This window comes from Elgaria multicarinata, chromosome 7 (assembly GCF_023053635.1).
Source record: "Elgaria multicarinata webbii isolate HBS135686 ecotype San Diego chromosome 7, rElgMul1.1.pri, whole genome shotgun sequence".
Lineage (NCBI taxonomy): Eukaryota > Metazoa > Chordata > Lepidosauria > Squamata > Anguidae > Elgaria > Elgaria multicarinata.
In genome coordinates this window covers 86,631,884-86,651,929 of record NC_086177.1, presented here as the reverse complement: position 1 = coordinate 86,651,929, position 20,046 = coordinate 86,631,884, and the positions used below count along the sequence as shown (strand labels likewise).

The 20,046-nt window shown below is 44.8% G+C and overlaps 1 protein-coding gene across 1 annotated transcript in view; it reads left to right on the top strand.

The window, feature by feature from the left end:
- Positions 1-20,046, top strand: part of NIPAL2 (NIPA like domain containing 2) — a 49,687-nt gene that overhangs the window by 8,022 nt on the left and 21,619 nt on the right. Inside the window, exons 3-5 of the mRNA XM_063131317.1 lie at positions 3,378-3,549; positions 7,692-7,751; positions 12,659-12,780. Coding sequence (XP_062987387.1) covers positions 3,378-3,549; positions 7,692-7,751; positions 12,659-12,780 — 354 coding nt within the window. The remainder of the gene's footprint in view (positions 1-3,377; positions 3,550-7,691; positions 7,752-12,658; positions 12,781-20,046) is intronic.

Genomic DNA, 20,046 nt, shown 5'->3' with positions numbered 1-20,046 from the left:
AGACCTACCGGGTGTTCCGTCGTTGAGGAGCGGTGAAAGCGGCTTTTCCCGTTCAGCCGTGACGCCTCATGATCCACACCTGCCTTCGATTTATGGCGGAAGTTTGCGCCGGTTGTGCTGCTGCCGCCGCGAGCACGGTTGCGCAGCCACACCGGCCTGATTGCCGCGGCTTTTTTTTTCGCTCGCTGCACGGTTTGCGCACGTCCGAAAGACCGCAAACTTGCGCAGCCGTCAGCGATGCCGCCGCCGGCCCTGGCGGCGGCAGCGGCGGCAGTGCCAGTGCCAGCCGAAGTGCTGCTGGTGCTGTTGAGGGTCAACATTGATGCGCTCACTTCCTGATGGGGGTCGTGGCGGGTGTCATATGACCCGAGGTCAATCGTCTGCATGGCCACTCTGTGCCTACATCTCCCATCATGCCTCTGAGGTGTCGGCGGCGATGACCGCCTCTGTGCCCTGTGCCCCATCCCAAGGAGCCAACCCACATCTGGCCGTAGCCATGGCAGCAGCCCACAAACAGCTCTGCCCTCTGCCAGCCTGGTACCCACACTAACAGGCAGCGTACAGCACCGCCATTATGCGGCCACGGTAGCTGCCCACCGCAAGGAGTCACCAGCCACTTTTCCGGTCCTCCGTTCCTGCGCAAACTGTCACTGGGGAAATAAAAAAAAAAAGCCGCTCCGCCGCGCTGCCCCAGCTGGCGGACTGCGCGCAAATGGCGGAGGCGGCTTGACCGAAGCCGCTGACCACTCCCCCTTAGCACGCCTTTTCCTGACCAGTGCCGACCGCAGTGACCTCACATCCTCCCACACGTACTCCGAATTACCGCGGGACAGCAGGAAAAGGCGCACTACAACTCACTTTTTTAAAGTCGGGAGAAAGAGGCTTCACCGCGGGATAACGGCGGATCCTCGTGAACGTCATCTGGAAGCCTCGACGTGGCTGCGGAAGGTAACGCGCGCTAGAGCCTCGTCTAGTAACGCCCTAAGAGACACAGGACACCCCGTTTTCCATCCCTGTGCCTCCTTAACAGTTGCCATATTCCCCTCCCTTTAGTCCCCATGGCTTGCGATATTAAGACAAAATGTCTGAAAGTGTATTGAGATTTGGCATGCTGTGCAGTACGATGATCGGATTACTGCTCTGCCATGAAAACTGATTCTTGCCACGCACCCAGTAATCCTCGTTCTGCAACAATGATCTTTTGACTATGAATTTGAGTGTTATGGCTCCCAAGTGAAGCCTCTTGGAAATTGCTTCTGCATGGAAATGCTCGGCCCAATAGCTCTGCCGTTCGAACGCAGCTTTCAATATTGTTTCACCCTAATCATGTTTTGATTTTCCATGCCAGCGTGGCATGGTCACCGGCTGCTGTTGATGTATTTTTGTTTTTAGACTGTTGGTTGTTTTATTATGGTTTTAATTTTTGTGAACCGCCCAGAGAGCTTCGGCTATTGGGCGGTATAAAAATGTAATAAATAAATAAAATAAAATAAATGCCTGCATGGAGAGATTCTCCAATCAGGTTGTACTCAGTGGAAATCGGCTTTCAATTGTTACGCCTACTGTGTGGAATGGCAGAAGTGATTCTTGGCAGATCCTGCATGAGGATCATGACCTGTCAGAACTTTGCATATTTTCATAGTCACACACTGTTTTAAAACGGTTCCATGAACCAGACAATAAAACTGCATAGAAACTTAAGACGCTCCAGTCAACACTGGACTAGATTTGTCCATCTGGTCAAGTATTGACTACCCAGGGGTTCCCAACCCTTTTGGGTTGGTGGGCATATTTGGAATTTTGAGAGAATGTTGTGGATGCTCTCACAACATGGCTGCCATTGGGGAACTTGCTCATTCACAAAATGGCAGGCATGGCCGATCATGAGGAACACTAGTTTTTCAGTAGACAAACTGGTGATAAAGAAAAGTAACCTGCCCAAAAACCTAAGTATAAGATAGAGGTGGGGTCTGAGCTCCCAAAGACAAAATCACTCCTTTTGAACACCAATAAAAATGGTGCTGGAGGGCAGCTTTTTGCTTTGCAGTAGGCCAGCCTCCCAGTTAAAACCATTTTAATCATCATCATCATCATCATCATCATTTTAAGAAATAAAATTCAGGAGGGGCAGGGAGCCTGGTTTGTGGTATATTAATGGACAGCTTCATATTGTGTTTGTGTGGACCAGTAATTTGCCCATTTAGCTTTCTAGGCCTTTCTAGAATGAAAGGAGGGCAAAATTGAGAAATGCATGTGATCCAACTTGTCAGTCAAAAAGCTGTGCCCCTTCTAGAGTTTTATTTTTGTACAGTAACTAGTTATTTGAAATTACTAACTCAGTGAAGCACAGAAGATTCTATTGTCCCATTTACTGGCCCTGAGGGAACCGTCACTTCCTCCATCTTTCTATGGGCGGTCCACTTAAGCTGCTTTGAAGACTCCCTAGATTCATCCCTGACCATTGGCCAGGCTGGCTGGGGATGATGGAAACTGGAATCCAACAATATTTGGAGGGGCCACAGACCATCCTGCCCAAAAACTCAAATGTTTATTTTAATTTTTTAAGGTTTTTTGAATGACACAATTGAATTTTAACTACAGGCTGTATCCAGTGGTGTCCCTCCACTGATGGGTGGTTCTCTGATCCAGTGGAGACTTCCATTGGCAGAACAGGGAAGGAGGAGGAGGGTTTTGATGATTTCACCCTTCCACATGTAGCCCCCTGCTCTCTCCAGTCAATCTGCTCCTGAGAGTTGTGTCACCCTTTTGGAGTGGTGGTGTAGGAGGGAGGGGAAATAGGGGGAAATTACTTCTCTCCCCATTCCGCTGACAGAAACCTTTGCTGGGTCAAATCCCCTTCCATCAGTGGAGGGGCATACAAGCCAATATTCCTTTCAGTCTCTTGATAGTCTCTTTGCATTTCTTTTTTCAAGCTGTTCCCCACTTTCTTCACCATGTGGATAATTTAAACATGGATGTGCTAATGTCTTGCTAGATCAAGCTAGCACAAGGCTGGCACTTCTTTTCTTTGTGGTCTCTTAAAATGACACGGGAGAATTTGCATTGGCATTGACGAGAGATTGCCCTAAGAATTCAAAGCGTCTGAAAAACTCTCATTTTTAAAGTAAGTCCAAACCATTATGAACCACCTACACAGAATGCTAACTTCAGCTTGTGTTGACATTTTTCTTCCAGAAGCATTTATTTAAGGATTGAAGATTTATATAATTTCTTCAGCATTGTCAAATGACAGCATTATTTCACCCAGGATTCACAAAGCACCTGCACTTCCATATTCATGTCAAGTGTAATATCTGTTTTATGCATGCAAACCCATGTCTTTTGTCCTCATATTTCTTAAAAATACCTAATTTCAGAAATGCTCCCATCTTCGGCTGATGCGCCAAGCCAGTCAGAAGCCCTGTTACAGAAGCAAGCTCTGGTGGTGTGGAATTAGTCTTATGGGGATTGGAGAAATCGGGAACTTTTCAGCCTATGGATTTGCCTCAGTCATGGTCATTGCTCCACTAGGAAGCGTAGCTGTCATCGGTGAGACTCTCCCTCCTCCCGCCATATATCGTGCTTAATAGTATGTTTGCAATAATTACACAAATGCTGAAAGAAGATGAATCATAATAGAAATATAAGAGAGGTCTCTGAAGGGATGGATTTACTAGATCAGGTTGTATTCCAATGGAGTTATAAAATGGAGGCCCTATTTAATGTTATGCCATAGGCTTAGAGGCAAAGATGCTCTTGCATGAGCAATTTCTGCTTGCGCAAAGTAGCACCATTGATTTCAGCTGCTTCTCCCCTCTTGCCAGTGCAGGCTGCTGGCATGTCCACCATTTCTCTAATTACCCATGGTGCAGATTGCTCTGTTGTCCGAAACCGGCAAGGCGCGTGGCAAGGGTGGCTTCCAAACTGCACTGTAACCCCTACAACAAGCCATGATTTGCGGAGTGGTTTGGCGGCCACCCTTGCTGCCCACCTTGTCAGGTTCAAACGATACAGCAACCTATGCTGGGGCATGGGTAATTAGGAAAATGTTGGGTGCATGAGTGGCCTGCACGGGGCAGGGGAAAGAAGTCACAGTGGCTTCTTTTCCCCACTGGTCCTTTGAACTTGGCCACTGAGGTGGTAAGCCTATAATCTGGAATATACCAGTTTAGACTGCAGGTGGAGGCTCACATAATGGAGTTCTCATCCACAAAACAACATTCTTTCCACACAGAACACTAGCATTTTGGAGAGGTGGTGGTGGGAAACTGGATTTAGATCCCTTCTCCCTAATATCTGGTTTTCTATATATAGGATATTCTATACCAATCAGTCATGTGGTTCCCCCCACTATCTTGGTACAGCCGAGACACATCAACCTTCAAGATAAGAAGCAGGCCTCAGAATGATCAGTAATTTATCATTTCTCTCTGTGTGTGTCTTCCTGTCCCTGCTTTTCAGTCATACAGCTAGAGTGTTGTGTTGCTTGGATACCAGTACTTCTTGCTCATGAAAACTGTCATCTTAATGTTTCATATGAAATGATGATCTAAGTGGATATGTTTCTTAAGTGCTTCTTAAAAATACATATCTTTTATTATTATCATAATAATTTATGTAGCTCTCAGTAGCTCTTTACAGCAGTTGTATTTAAACTATTTATAGCGAGAGAAAAGTTATGTTTCCTCAGGAGGGGGATTCTTGCTGATGAAGCAAGCATGCAGGCTGCTGTTTACCTCTCTTTAATCCCTTAACAGCGTTCGAAATAGGACACCGATCTTAACAAAAGTTTTGTAATTCAAGGAACCATCTGTGTGTTTTCTGTTACACATGCCCTTTTCCCCATTGGGTGTTTCTACGGGTCATTGGCAGAATAGTAATATGCTGGGTTTTGTTTGTTTTTAAAAGAATAGATTAAACTCCAGCAGTTTTCTCAAATGTATATCCCTTCTCACTAGAAATCATGAATAATCTTACAAAACTTGCATCTAGGACAGGCTAAGGCTTGACCTATCTAAGCAGCAGAATGAGGTAGGAATTAGGTCAAGGGTGAGAAATGTGTGTCCCTCTAGCTGTCCTACAAAACAGGGCAGCACGGTTACTAACAGGGACTGGCCGACGAGACCACATCACGCCAGTCCTTTTCCTGCTTCATTGGCTGCCAGTCCAGGTCCGGGCCTGATTCAAAGTGCTGGTATTAACATTTAAAGCCCTAAACGGCTTGGGGCCAGGCTATCTGAAGGAACGCCTCCTCCCGTATGTACCTGCCCAGACCCTAAGGTCATCTTCAGGGGTCCTTCTCTGCGAGCCCCTGCCAAAGGAAGTGAGGTAGGTGGCTACCAGGAGGAGGGCCTTCTCTGCTGTGGCACCCTGGCTGTGGAATGAGCTCCCTAAGGAGGTTCTCTTGGCACCTACATTATATGCTTTTAGACACCACGTGAAGACCTTTTTATTCTCCCAGCATTTTAACAGTCTATAAATAAATTTTAACTCTGTGTTTTAAATTTGTAATTTTGCATTGCTGCCGTTTTTATCTGGTTGAGCTTTTATATTGTATTTTATATTATGGTTTTATTCTTTTGTTTTATACTTTGAATGTTTTTAATTTTTGTGAACTGCCCAGAGAGCTCCGGCTATTGGGCGGTATAGAAATGTAATTAATAAATAGCTGTTGTTGGATTGCAACTCCCATCAGACGACACCTTTGGCTATGCTAGGTAAGGGTCCAACAGTGTCTGGAGGGCCACTGGTTCCCCATCTCTGAGTTGGGTGGTAGATTCTGAGTTGGTCGAATGACAGTACCACTTGAAGTAGCAAGTAAGCCTCTCATTTTTCGTGCTCTCTTACACAAAATACTCTATGAAGTGGGCTGAACCAGGATCTTTCTCGATGACCCTGTTCAGACGACATGGTAAGCCATGGTTAGGCTGCTAACCCTTTTGCAGCAAATGGTTAGTGAGCGTGTTTAAACTGTGGTTATGTAGCCACTGTGGTTAGGAATGGTTCACACGACACGCTAAGCCATAATGTTTAGCTCAAAATGCTTAACTACTGTTGCTTAGCATGTCATCTGAACAGGCTCTGTGTTTGCTGTCTACATGCAGGAAGATTTTTTAAAAAACGCACATAACATCCCCACTTGAAGTGGTCCACTCCACTCTACTGCACATGTAAACCCGTCAAGCTGCAATGACAAGACACATTGCACAGAGACAAAACCAAAAATGACTTCCTCCGTGGCATGTCATTCACATCTTGGCTATAATATGTACAGATACTAGCCATCAAGAGGTCTCGGACAACATTCTCATGGTAAGCACAGTGCGTGGCTCAGCTCTCAAAAGAATCAAGTTCCAGTATCTGAGCAGGTTGAGCCTTGGTGCCCATGGACCTGTCTGTCCAGCAGCAGGGAAGAATAAAAGAGAAGCCATGGTGGAACCAGAACATTTCAAAGCTATAGGGTCAGATGAGTAGTGCTGTGGAGACCCCACAATCCTCAGTTCCTAGCTCGTTTGCCAACGGAGATCTGCATGTTGTGTGTGGGAAAACAGGAGAGGGTGGTGTTTAGGGAAGTTTGAGAGGCCAAGATTTAAAGCAATAAGAACTGTATGGGAGGGGGTTTGGTCTTTTTTTTTTTAGATGTGCTGTGTAAATACTTGCTTGGCAAGTGCAGACTGTTGGATTGTATCCAGTGGTCCAGTCATGACCCAACTTACCATGTACCGTATTTCTTCAATTGTAAGACGCACACTAATTCCAGTACCACCAACAAGGAAAAAAACCCTAAGACACACCCGCGATTCTAAGACGCACCCCATTTTTAGAGATGTTTATATGGGGGGAAAAGTGTGTCTTAGAATCGAAGAAATAGGGTAGTTGCAAAAAGTACCAGTGGGAATACATTAAGAGGCCAATTCCAGCCCCAGTAAGCCAGACATAATGGAAGACTTTCTTTTTACTGTTGCACAATGTCAGTCATAGGTGTGCTGTTGGGCCTAACTGGGCTACTGCTTTTGTGGTTGCTTATCTGTGGTCAAAGACTGGCCTTGAGTTTCGTGCTGTGAATGTGATCAGCTTTCATTTGTGTGTATTTACTAGGCCATGCGGAATGCTCACTCTCTTTAATTTTGTTGTCAGAATGGATAGCTGATGAGCAAAGGGTGAGCAAAACACCTGAGCCGGAACACTCCCCTCTGACCTTGTGTCGGCATGCCTGCTGGTCATTGCCTCTCACCTCCACCCCATAAGCAATTGCGTATTTCGCATTAGCAAATAACGATGTCCATGTGTAAGGCTCCTCTGCCCAATCAGGATGGTTCTCAATCAGCTAGAGAACTCCTGAACACATACAGATGTATACGGAAAAGGGCCTTTTTTCTCACTAATTCTAAACAGTGGGTACTTTGGCAGGCTGGATGGGGCATCGCCTATGGATGTCTCCCCGTGGGAGACATCCCCTCATTTCAGAAATGCTGAAATGAAGGGATTCATTTCAGCATTCCTACATCCTCAGCCCTTTCACTGGGCCAAGCTGGGCATGTTTTAGGTGTGTAAAATTACTCTCTAAGAATTGGTAGCCCTACCGAGTGCAACAGTCATTTGGAGATCTTGCACTTGTCCTAAGCTGGCTTTATCTTCTTTAATACATTGTCTTATTCCGTGACATTAAACAATGAATATTTGTTCCCCAGGTAGTGCAGTTATATCTGTCTTATTCTCGAAAGAGAGCATTAGATCTGAAGGCATCTTAGGTAAGTAGTGATTGCTCCCATCCAAACTTGGTGTACTGTTTTTATAAAGAAATTATTGTGCTTTTCAGACTTCTTTCCTTCACCAAACTTCAACATCAGTTAAACATGAGCACAAATGGCCATAGGAAAGAATTTTTTGTTTTGTTTTAGTGCCCTCCAACATTTGTCAGCTGAAGATAAACATGTTTTATTGTAAGTGGGAATATAATTTAACGACGTCGAACCATCCAGTTCTGCTCCAGAAAAAAGGCCGTATTTTAAATCCCCAAATCCATTGAATCTTCTGTCGCCTTTCTTCTGCGACCGCTCCTTCGTATTTGCATCAATAAATGGGTGTTTTTCTATTTATGTTCATGTTTTTGCTGCCAGTTTCTAAATTGGAAAATAATCTTTGAATATTTTGCACATTTTAAATATTTGTATGACAACAGTAGAAGCTTTAATAAGAACTAGGCAAGATCTAATTGCTTGCTAGTTTTACTCAAAGCTTTTTTTAATGTTGATATTTGTACTCCAGATCCTTTTATTAAAATACATAAATAAGTAAGTATTTGTTCCTTTTATACTAATTTGATCATCTCCTGAAAGCATTTCAGCAACATTTTGCTGGCAAAAATGATCTTCATTGTGCAAAACAGTGGACTTCCTGTCTGTCTCAAAAAAATATTCCTGCAAATCAAAACTGCCATGCTCTACAATTCATTTATTAGCTAGTGACTAATTCCAGCAAATATTTTGGTTGTTTTACATAACATAACAAGCCCGTTACTATTTTTGGTATTTGAGACTACTCTGGCCAATTACTCATAGGCGTAAATGTTGTTGACATATTTAAGATGACTGCAATTCCTAAACTTTGCCACAATGCTCATTCCCACAGCAGCTGTCCATGCTTCTGCTTGGGCACTCTTATATCCAGCCAGAATACTGGAGAGCATTCCTGGCAAAGGTATTGTTTTCCTTCCCTATCCTTTTCCCAGCAAAAGGCTCCAGAACCAAATTCAAAAAGCCAGCAATGCAGACATGTTGGCCCATTCTGGTCCCATGATTGTCCAGAATGTTTCAGTAACCTGGTGCTGAAAAGACATCACAGGAAGTCACTGAATACCAGTTTCTGGGGAGCAACAGCAGAAAAGGGCTATTGCCTTCAAGAACTGGGGTATCTGCTTGGCCATTGTGGGAGATAGGATGCAAGTTTCGATGGGCCTTTGGTCTATTCTAGCAGAGTCATAGAAAGTAGTAGGTTAAAGGTGTGTGGCTGGCTGGGGCATACTGGGAGTTGCAGGACATTTTTTCTGTCTAAACTTTCATAGGATTGCACCTTACATTTGATGTGTTGGACTGGGAGTTGAGAGATCCAGGTTCTAGTCCCCACTCAGCCATGGAAACCCACTGGGCGACTTTGGGCCAGGCACAGACTCTCAGCCCAACCTACCTCACAGGGTTGTTGTTGTGAGGATAAAATGGAGAGAAGGAGGATTATGTATGCCGCGTCTTGGGTTTCTTGGAGGAAAAAAGGCGGGATATAAATGCAATAATAAATAAAGAGTCCAAATTGGCCGCTGCTTTCTCCTCTGCAAATATGGCAAAACAGACGTGTGTACTCTGATTATATGTGGCAATTTGCACATAGCTTGTACACTTTTTGTCCTACGCAGAAGTGCTTTCCGTGCGAGAACTTTTATCTTGTTTGTGCAAAGTGAAAAGAATGACTTTGGGTTACCCGTGTAAATATGTGCACAGATGATTCAGCCTGGAGTGTCATGGTTATAATTGCACAGCTGTTGTGGATGTTTGCAGAAAGAAATTCAGAACTGCTCGACTAACCCTATAATGTTTAGTTTTTTGATCCAAGTGGTACATGGAGAATTCATCCCTCAGCTGATCATGTTCCCTTTCAGCCTTGAACGCTGCACATTGTTTTAACTAGAGTTCTGTGCTGATTTATTTTATTTCTGTGAGTTTGTCTTTGCTACGGAGGTTGGTTTTTTTTTTTAACAATGTTGCTGCATTCCATTGGAGTTAGCTGTATAATGGCAGATAGTGTGATTGTTGGGAGGTTTCTGCGAGCACATAAATATAGAACACTGCAAGGCTTTTTTTGTCATCTTCTTCCTCTTCGAACTGAGTGTGCTATAATGTCCCATTAATGTTCTACACAGTATTTTTGTACCCCAGAAACTCACGTTCCACATTGATTGATTGTGGGAGTGGGGACCTAAAAGCCATTTTTATTGCCAATTTTAAATTGGCCAGTCTGCGGCAACAAAGAACGTAAGACATACTTAGGCAGAAAAGCACATGTCTCTAGATACTTGCACGTTCAAGTACAGCCTGTCACAGGCCTACGTTCTATTTTGCATGGATGCCGTAGCACATGCAATTACCCCCTTCCTCCATGAACAATGGGGAAAAAAAGGCAAGAAGAAGCTGCTGCTACTGAGAATGATTGAACAGGGAGCAAGGATTCCTCCATTTCCTATGCTGTGGTCTTTGATTTTCACGCTGCTCTCCCCTCCCCTGGGAAGCACTTCTGAGCCAGGTGAGGACTTCCTGAAGACTCCAGACATGCTTCCTGGGGGGAATGCCCAGAGCCAGTAGCCATTAGAGTTGATAAGTAGGAGTCAGAAGGCCGTGGAAGCATCCCAAAGCATTGGAGCAATTTAGTGGCTACCAGCTCTGCTTTCAGACGATTGTCACATAAACTGTAGAATCCTTGATTTTAATGATATTTACTTTCCCGTCTTCAAAACGACTCAACGCCCACCCCCCCACATTAGATGACTATGACCCTGTTCAGACCACACGCTAAGCCATGGTGGTTAAACATTTTGAGCTAAACATTATGGCTTCGCGTGTTATGTGAACCATTCCTCACTATGGTGGCTGCATAACCACAGTTTAAACTCGCTCACTAACCATTTGCTGCAAAAGGGTTTGCGGCCTAACCATGGCTTAGCGTGTGGTCTGAACAGGCCCAATGTGCTTTTTATATTTGAGCTCTCCATTGTTTTGGGTAGAACAGGGGTGTACCACCTGAGGGCTGGGGCCAAATCTGGCCCTCTGGAGATCCCAATTTGGCCCTGTAGGTTTCCCCAGATGGCCACGCCCCCTTTGCCTGCCTCCACCACTTTCCCACAGCTACCAGTGGTTTGGTGGTGTCCTGGCTTTTGTGCAGTTTTTCCCCATTCTAAAAGGTTGAAACGCCTCTCCTAAGGCTTACATAGGCTGGCCTTTTTCGTTTTGTATTTTGGCCTCGCCCCTTTTGCCTTTCACCCCACCCATCACTGTAATGCGGCCCCCCGAGAGCCTTTCCGGAATGGAATTTGGCCCTCGGACTGAAAGCAGCTCTGCACCCTGGTCAGTGTCTAAACATCATATTGGCTGTTGATTTTCATGCGGCTGATCTAAATGAAATCTGGATGTGACCTATGTTTGAGTTTCTCAAACCAGTAGAATAGGGGTGGGGAACAAGTGCCCTCCAGATGTGGCTGGACTTCATCTCCCAACAGCCCTCACCACTGGCTATGTTTGGTAGGGCTGATGGGGAAGTAAATAACTTTAAAATAAAGAATTCTACAGCTTGTATTCAAGGATTCTATGTGACAATTGTCTGAATGGAGAGCTAGTTCTACAACATCTGGAGGGCCACACCTTTTCCACTCCTGAAACAGAACACCATATTACACATTTGATGTTCAGAAGTGGTACCTGCCTGACTGCTCCTTCATATTTATTTATTTATTTCATTTATATCCCACCTATTTTTTCTCCAAGGAACCCAAGGCAGAGTACATAATCCTCCTATGCTCCATTTTATCCCCACAACAATAGACCTGTGAGGTAGAATCATAGAATAGTAGAGTTGGGAGGGGCCTATAAGGCCATCAACTCCAACCCCCTGCTCAATGCAGGAATCCACCTTAAAGTGTCCCTGACAGTTGGCTGTCCAGCTGCCTCTTGAATGCCTCTGGTGTGGGAGAGCTCATGACCTCCCTGGGCTCATCTACACCAAGCAGGATATTGCACTATGAAAGCGGTATATAGAAGGCAGGAGCCACACCAGGCAGGATACAGCGATATGAAAGCAGTATATGGTATGTTTCAATGGGCCCCAACACTTGTCAGTGCACTTCAATACCGCTATAAAGCAGTAGTGTGGCTCCTACCTTTTATATACCACTTCCATAGCGCTTTCATAGTGCAATATCCTGCTTGGTGTAGATGAGTCCCCTACATAATTAGTTCCATTGTCATATACTGCTCTTACAGTCAGGAAGTTTTCCTGATATCCAGCCAGAATCTGGCTTCCTGTAACTTGAGCCCAGTAGTCCACGTCCTGCACTCTGATAGGTTGGGTTGAGAGTCTGTGACTGCACCAAAGTTACCCAGTGAGCTTCCATGGCCAACTGGGGAACAGAACTCAGATCTCCTACTCCCAGTCCAACACTCTAGCCACACCACCACACTGGCTCTCACAGAACACTGGCTCGATCTGTTCTTTTCTGTGTGTCTGATGCACTCAGCCTCCAAGGTGATCTATCTATTATCTGGTATAAATTGGGTAGATGCCATTTGGAATCCTAATCCTCTATCAAATATGAAGCATTAAAAAAACCCACTTGATGATAGTTTCCTTAGGGTTGCTCTGCGTATTTGATTGGAATGAGATCAGAAACTTGAAGAGCTTCCACATAGAACATTAATGCAACCCTTGACGGCATCATATCTATTTAACAAAACAAAACTCGGATACCTTGCTTGTAATATTTGCTGCATTAATTTGTATATAATCATGGTATCCTAAATTTTATCTTTACGCTGCTGTTTAGAACATTGCTCGGGAGACCTCCAGTTACGTATTCTGTAGAAATAACACATTTTCCTAAATGCATTTTATTTTAAAGGTGGAACTGTGACCATTGCAGGAACATTTTTGTTGGTGACATTCGCTCCACGCATTACCCAGGAACTCACAGCAAGGAAATTACAGACTGATTTAGTTTCCTGGCAGTTCTTGATATATCTGGTGAGTGCAATATTTGAAATTCATAGTATACATGTGGGACCTGCAACAAAATGTTGCAGTGTGGTTGTGCTTCTGTTTAGGGTTCCAGCTGGCCATGCCTCCTTCCATTCCTGCTCCCTCTCCATTTTTCTCTCAAAAAGTCACTCAGCGTTCTGTGGCCTCTGTCCTTATTTGGCTGTTTTGGGGGCCTCCCTTAGGGTTTTCTCCCCCTAAAGTTATGTGTGGATAATGCTGTGTAGGTGTGGAAGGACCAGCACTCCGAGTACTGAGTTCGCTAATTATAAAGGATCATTCAGGCGCTCTTTGTTTACATTGCGAGGCAGTCAGTCAGAGTTGTTTCCTGTGGGACAGCTTGTTCTTTTGAACACGGATGTTGCCGTTTGCTCACTTCAGCTGCCATTCCTTCCACGTTCCTTGGGACAAGCAGAATGTGAATTTAAGACCGATTCTCCAGGCTGTATGGAAGGCAGCGCAGAAGGCCGGGTTGTGTCCATTGTGACCTAGCCTGCCTGTTTATTCTCTGCTGTGGAGGTTTTTATGATGCATTGTGTTTTCTTGTTCTGATGCTTGTATTGTTAGTCTCTCTTATTTTTACATTGTAAAGTTGCCCAAAGAGTCTTTGGCTAAGGGCCAGCATATAAATGTTGTAAATTAGTAAATAAATGCACATTCACTGCTACATGGTTGGATGTGCAAACAATTTTTCTTTGCTCTGGTCCCAGGGTTTCCATCTGCTCCCCCTCTTTGTGCTCCTGCTTTTGAGCATGTTACCCATCCCATACATCTTCCTTCAGATCAGCTTGCCTCACAACTCCTGATCTTCCGCCCACACAGCCCCAGCCTGTCCTAAGTCCCATGCTCACTTTTTCTTTTGAAGTTTTTCTACATGAGGCTGCTAATTGGCTGTTAATCCACTATATCTACTTTCAGTTTCGTCTCAGAGAATTGATCCAAGCACTGCAGGAGTATTTCCTTTCTTGCTTTTCTTTTACATAACCTCTAGGTGGCACTGTGGTATAACAGAATAGTGCAAAGACACAAGAGGAAATCACGCTTGCTTTTACTTTCACAATGAAATGCCCCATTTTCCGTGCTCTAAAAAAACTCGTTGAAAATTGTGATAAGACACAGAAGCAAAACTGGAGGGTCATGATTATAGGTAAAGAACCCATAACCAACTGTGAGTAGGGAATGATGAGCACACAATAAATACTTCATGTAGAAAAACCCTTAGCCAGATCAGGAGGGGGACTATAGTGTACAGTCTGTTTTGCATGCAGAAAGTCTTATTTATTTATTTATTTATTTATTTATTACATTTTTATACCGCCCAATAGCCGAAGCTCTCTGGGCGGTTCACAAAAATTAAAACCATCATAAAACAACCAACAAGTTAAAAAACACAAATACAAAATACAATATAAAAAGCACAACCAGGATAAAACCACGCAGCAAAATTGATATAAGGTTAAAATACAGAGTTAAAACTGTATAATTTAAGTTAAAAATTAAGTGTTAAAATACTGAGTGAATAAAAAGGTCTTCAGCTGGCGATGAAAGGAGTACAGTGTAGGCGCCAGGCGGACCTCTCTGGGGAGCTCCTTCCACAACCGGGGTGCCACAGTGGAGAAAGCCCTCCTCCTAGTAGCCACCTGCCTCACTTCCTTTGGCAGGGGCTCACGGAGAAGGGCCCCTGTAGATGATCTTAAGGTCCGGGTAGGTACATATGGGAGGAGGCGTTCCTTCAAATAACCTGGCCCCAAACCGTTTAGGGCTTTAAATGTCAATACCAGCACTTTGAATCGGGCCCGGACCTGGACTGGCAGCCAATGAAGTTGTAAAAGGACTGGCGTAATGTGATCTCGCCAGCCAGTCCCTGTTAGTAAACGGGCTGCCCTGTTTTGTACCAGCTGAAGCTTCCAGACCGTTTTCAAAGGCAGCCCCACGTATAACGCATTGCAGTAATCCAAACGAGAGGTTATCAGAGCATGGATAACTGTAGCTAGGCTATCACTGTCTAGATAAGGGCGCAGTTGGTATATCAGCCTAAGCTGATAAAAGGTGCTCTTTGCCACTGAGTTCACCTGTGCCTCAAGTGACAGTTCTGGATCCAAGAGCACCCCCAAACTACGGACCCGATCCTTTAGAGAGAGTGCAACCCCGTCCAGGACAGGGCAAACATCACCTCGCCGGACAGATGAACCACCCGCTAACAGTACCTCCGTCTTGTCTGGATTGAGTCTCAGTTTGTTAGCCCTCATCCAGTCCATTACCATGCCCAGGCACTGGTTCAGAACAGTCACTGCCTCACCTGGGTTTGATGAAAAGGAAAGGTAGAGCTGGATATCATCCGCATATTGATGACACCTCAGTCCACATCTCCGGATAACCTCCCCCAGCGGCTTCATGTATATGTTAAACAGCATAGGGGATAAGATAGAGCCCTGCGGAACCCCATGGCTTAGGAGCCACGGCACAGAGCAATAATCCCCCAGCACCACCTTCTGGAATCGGCCATCCAAGTAGGAGCGGAACCACTGCAACGCAGTACCTCCGACTCCCAGCTCAGACAACCTATCCAGAAGGATACCATGGTCGATGGTATCGAAGGCCGCTGAGAGGTCTAGGAGAACCAACAGGGTCGCACTCCCCCTGTCTCTCTCCCGACAGAGGTCATCCCACAGGGCAACCAAGGCAGTTTCCGTTCCAAAACCAGGCCTGAAACCCGATTGAAATGGATCTAGATAATCCGTTTCATTCAAGAGTGCCTGGAGTTGTCCTGCAACCACCCGCTCAAGCACCTTGCCCAGGAAAGGGATATTTGCCACCGGCCTGTAGTTGTTAACATCCTCCGGGTCCAGATTAGGCTTCTTCAGGAGTGGTCTAATTACCGCCTCTTTTAAAGAGGCCGGCACCACTCCCTCTCTCAAGGAGGCATTTACAACCTCCTGGACCCAGCCGGCGATCCCCTCCTTATTTGATGTAATGAGCCACGAGGGGCAAGGGGCAAGCACACAGGTGGTCGACCGGACTTGGCCAAGCACCTTGTCCACATCCTCGGGCCTCAATAACTGAAACTCATCCAATAAAAGTGAGCCGGATGGCACTCTGAACGCCTCTACTAGTGGTGCTGCATTAAGTGTGGTGTCCAATTCATGATGAATCTGAGCGACTTTATCTTCAAAGTGCCTGCAAACTTGTCAGCGTGCTACCGAGGGTTCAACTATCTCACGCCCTGGCCCAGAGTGTAACAGGCCATGAACCACTCGGAAAAGCTCCGCCGGACGACACTGAGAAGACGCAATGTTGGTGGAAAAGAACTGCCTCTTTGCCACCCTCACCGCCACAGAGTAGGCTCGATAGTGAGCTCTAACCCATGTTCGATCAGACCCAGCACGAGTTTTCCTCCACCTGCGTTCTAGCCGTCTCCCCTCTTGCTTCATCGCCCTCAGCTCAGGTGTATACCAAGGAGCTGACCGGGCTCTGCTCAGAGGGAGAGGACGCTTGGGCGCGATCGTGTCAACCGCCCGAGTCATCTCTGCATTCCACAGAGCGACCTGGGCTTCGACAGGAGCACCGGCCATATCAGCAGGAAAATCCCCCAGAGCCCTCTGGAATCCATCGGAGTCCATTAGCCTCCGGGGGCGGACCATTTTAATAGGCCGCCCACCCTTGCAGAGGGGAAAGACCGCTGAGAGTCTAAACCTCAGTAGGAAGTGATCTGACCATGACAATGGGGTAGATGTTAGTTCCCCCACTTCCAGATCACCATCCTCCTGCCCAGTCGAGAAAACCAGATCAAGCGTGTGTCCCTTTGCGTGTGTTGGGCCAATGATATGTTGAGACAGCCCCATGGTTGTCATGGCAGCCATGAAGTCCTGAGCCGCTCCGGATACAGCAGCCTCGGCATGGAAGTTGAGATCCCCGAGAACCACCATCCTGGGGGTCCTCAACACCAGGTCCGAGACAACCTCCGTCAGCTCAGGCAGGGAGACTGTTGGGCAGCGGGGTGGACGGTACACCAGCAGAATCCCTAATCTGTCTCGAGTACCCAACACACAGTACAAACACTCCAGACCAGCACTCATGGGTGTTGGTCTGGGTTCAATTCATGGGTTCAATTCATGACGTCTCAATTTAAAAGTGTTTCTAGTAGCATGTGACATTCCCTTTCTCACACAGACAGCAACTGCATTGTTTGTCTGCGTTACATGACATAGCCTTCCCCTCACCTGTTATAACAGCAGCTCAGCCAATGGTTAGGGTTTATGGGTATTTGCAGCCAGATGGCAGCCAGTTCTTGGCCATAAAACAACACAATGTTTGATTTATATAAAATAATGCAATATTTCGAAGAAATTCCAAAATATGTTGTTGCTATTTAAGGATTTGCCAGTGTATTTATACTACCTCTTTCTCTGAACTCCTTTAAAATTTCCTTCAGTTCTGAACCTAGTGGCTGCTTTGTGATACCAAGACAGGGGAATAGATACTGGGGCTGTTCACATAACACCCTAACCTATACTCAGTGGTTAAGTGTGGGTTGTTGTTGGACCATGGGTTATCGTGTTGTCTGAATGCAATACAGTTTCCACAGGGTGGCTTGTTAACCAAGCAACGTGACTTATTTTTCTCAAACAAGCCACCCTGAGAACCCATGGTTTGTTGTTGGGTTGTTCAGGTTGCTTAACAAGCCATGCAGTCAGCTGCCACCTAGGCACCATAGGATTGCTCTCTTAGGTTTTTCTACATGAGGCTTTTAACCTGCCACTTCTATTTCTGGATTTTTTGTGGGATTAAGATTGGCTCCTTTACATGTGTGTTTTTCCTGGGGAAGGGGTGTGTGTCTTTCTCTGCCTTTCTAGAAGTTCCATTACACAACCACTAGAGGGTGCTGTGGTATAGCAGAATTGTACAAATGCACCATTCTGTGGTGTATTTGTACATTCACAGAAATACCAGACTTCCATTGTTAGAAAATAATAATGCTAGAATGGTTGCAGTTCTAAAGAGGCCATGGAGGAGGATGTTATGTAATGTACCCTCAAAGTAGTGTGAGTGAGGAAACACAAGCGCACAATAAATGCCGCATGTAGAAAGGCTCTAAAAGACTGGAAAAGTTATGATTGGAAGGGGCCAATCCTGTTCTGCGTTGTTTCCTCAGTATTTTAAGTGAGCACCTTGCCTTGCCTTGCCAAGCCAAGATGTCCAGTGACATTTCATTCTCAATGAATTAAAACTGTCTTAAAACCGTAGGCTTGTAAGTGGGAGGAAGGACATTTCCTCACCTTCTAAGTGTTTAGGCTGCAGTCCAGGAAAGCACTTAAACATACATTTGAATATGTTTTCTGAACATTTACTGGTGACCTAATTTTCTGTGAGAAATACAAAAGGGAGTGCTGAATTTAACTTCATGCTCTTTATTGATTTGAACATATTGGCAGTGGGGCACATTTAGAATGATGAGTTGAGAATTTCCCATTTTGGGATTCCAAGGATTGCCCAAACCTGATTGGTTCTTTTATTTATGTGTTTTGGTTGGGTTTGTTTTTTTTAATCGTTTGACCATAAGCCATAACAAAACCGAATATTCTTATAAACAGAATACAGCACAGATGCCTAAAATCATAACGGAACAGAGTAATCATATATAACAAAACACAGATGATTAAAATCAACAAATTTGTTTTAAGCAATCTACCACATGCTTCTCTGTGTAAATTTGTCTCAATCTATCTGCAGAAATGTCAAAGAGGCAACTTTTTCAGGTACTCAGTTCTCCTTACTTGCAGGGTGGGTGTGGGGGACGTTTTCTGGAACATGGACCAGTAATGAAACTGAGAAGGGAACTGGAGTTTCTGGGGTGTGGGGGATGTCTCTTGTTTCCTTATACATAAGAACAAATAATAGGGAGATAACTTGCACATCTTCTGTATTGTAAATGAATTTTTAATGGAATTTTCCCATAGTTAAAAGAACAAATAGTCCCTATTTCACTCCCATTAATCCCTTACATTGTCCATACTTACACAAACAAATTATAACACGTAGTGACATGTTAGTAACATGCGGTACATAGACAAAAATGGTAAATATGGCATGTTCTTTTATCAGTAATGGTACTGAGAAGCCCTATTCAGGCCTTTCTCTCCCTCTCTCCTACACACACACAAACACACACTTAAGAATTGATCCTTTATTTTAGAATTTTTAAATTACATTTTAAACTAAATAACGTAAATGTTTTGTGGGACTCAGTAAGGAATACTAGATTATGGGTTGTATCCAATGTTAGGTCTACTTAGAGTAGACATATGAGTGGAACTTGACTAACTTTGGATACAACCCAATCAGTTAAGAAATACACATCAAGAAAAGAAATCAGAATAATGAGGAATTGCAAAAGGTATAACAAAATGGGTAGAACAAATATATCAACTGGGCATGCCAGCAGTCTCCATGGAAGTGGCTACCTTGCTCAGCTTATCTCATCAGCCAAATGAGAGATGCACTTTGATAATAAAAATGATGTGGGAAAATCCACCTGCTCAGTTGCCGGAACTAATATTCTGAATAGTGATGTCTTTTTTGATGGGGCAGCCCCACCACACCCCCACTTTGCCAATTAGTCACTGTTTGGGGTTACAAGCCGTCATGGAGTTTGCCCTGCCACCGCCCTGCCTCGTTCATGGAATTTTACAGGGGATCCAGCTTCCAGTGTTTTCCAATCATTTTTTCCATCTTTTCTCTTACCGTAGTTAACCCACCTATTCTCTCTTCATGGAATAGGTGCACAACGCCTTCTCATTGGTAGTGCAAGAGCCTTCCGTCTAGAAGCATCCAGCTTCACTTAAAATAAGTTCACTTATTTTATATTATCTATAAAAAGTTGAAGTCTTTGCTCACTAGAGTGGGCGTCTGTTCTTCTTCAACATTGCTGCTGCACCCTAGGAAGGAACAGCTTCCTTCTCTCTCCCCCCGCTCTGATGGTCTCTCACCCCCTTATATAGCTTCTGTCCCTTTTAATATCCTCTTCCTTGGAAGAAGGTTGGGTTACAAATATGACAAATAAGATATGGGTGTTGGATCTTTCTAAATCTAGCAATCATATCTGGCTTCAGATTAGAGCCAAGAGGAGTATTGGGTGTGTTGTTGTGGTCTACACCACCTCCGCCTACATGGCTAAACCCAGGTCAATGCATTTCCATTATCTGACCCAGCGCTCACGTAATCCACCGATCTGTGAATCATATTAAAAACGGACAA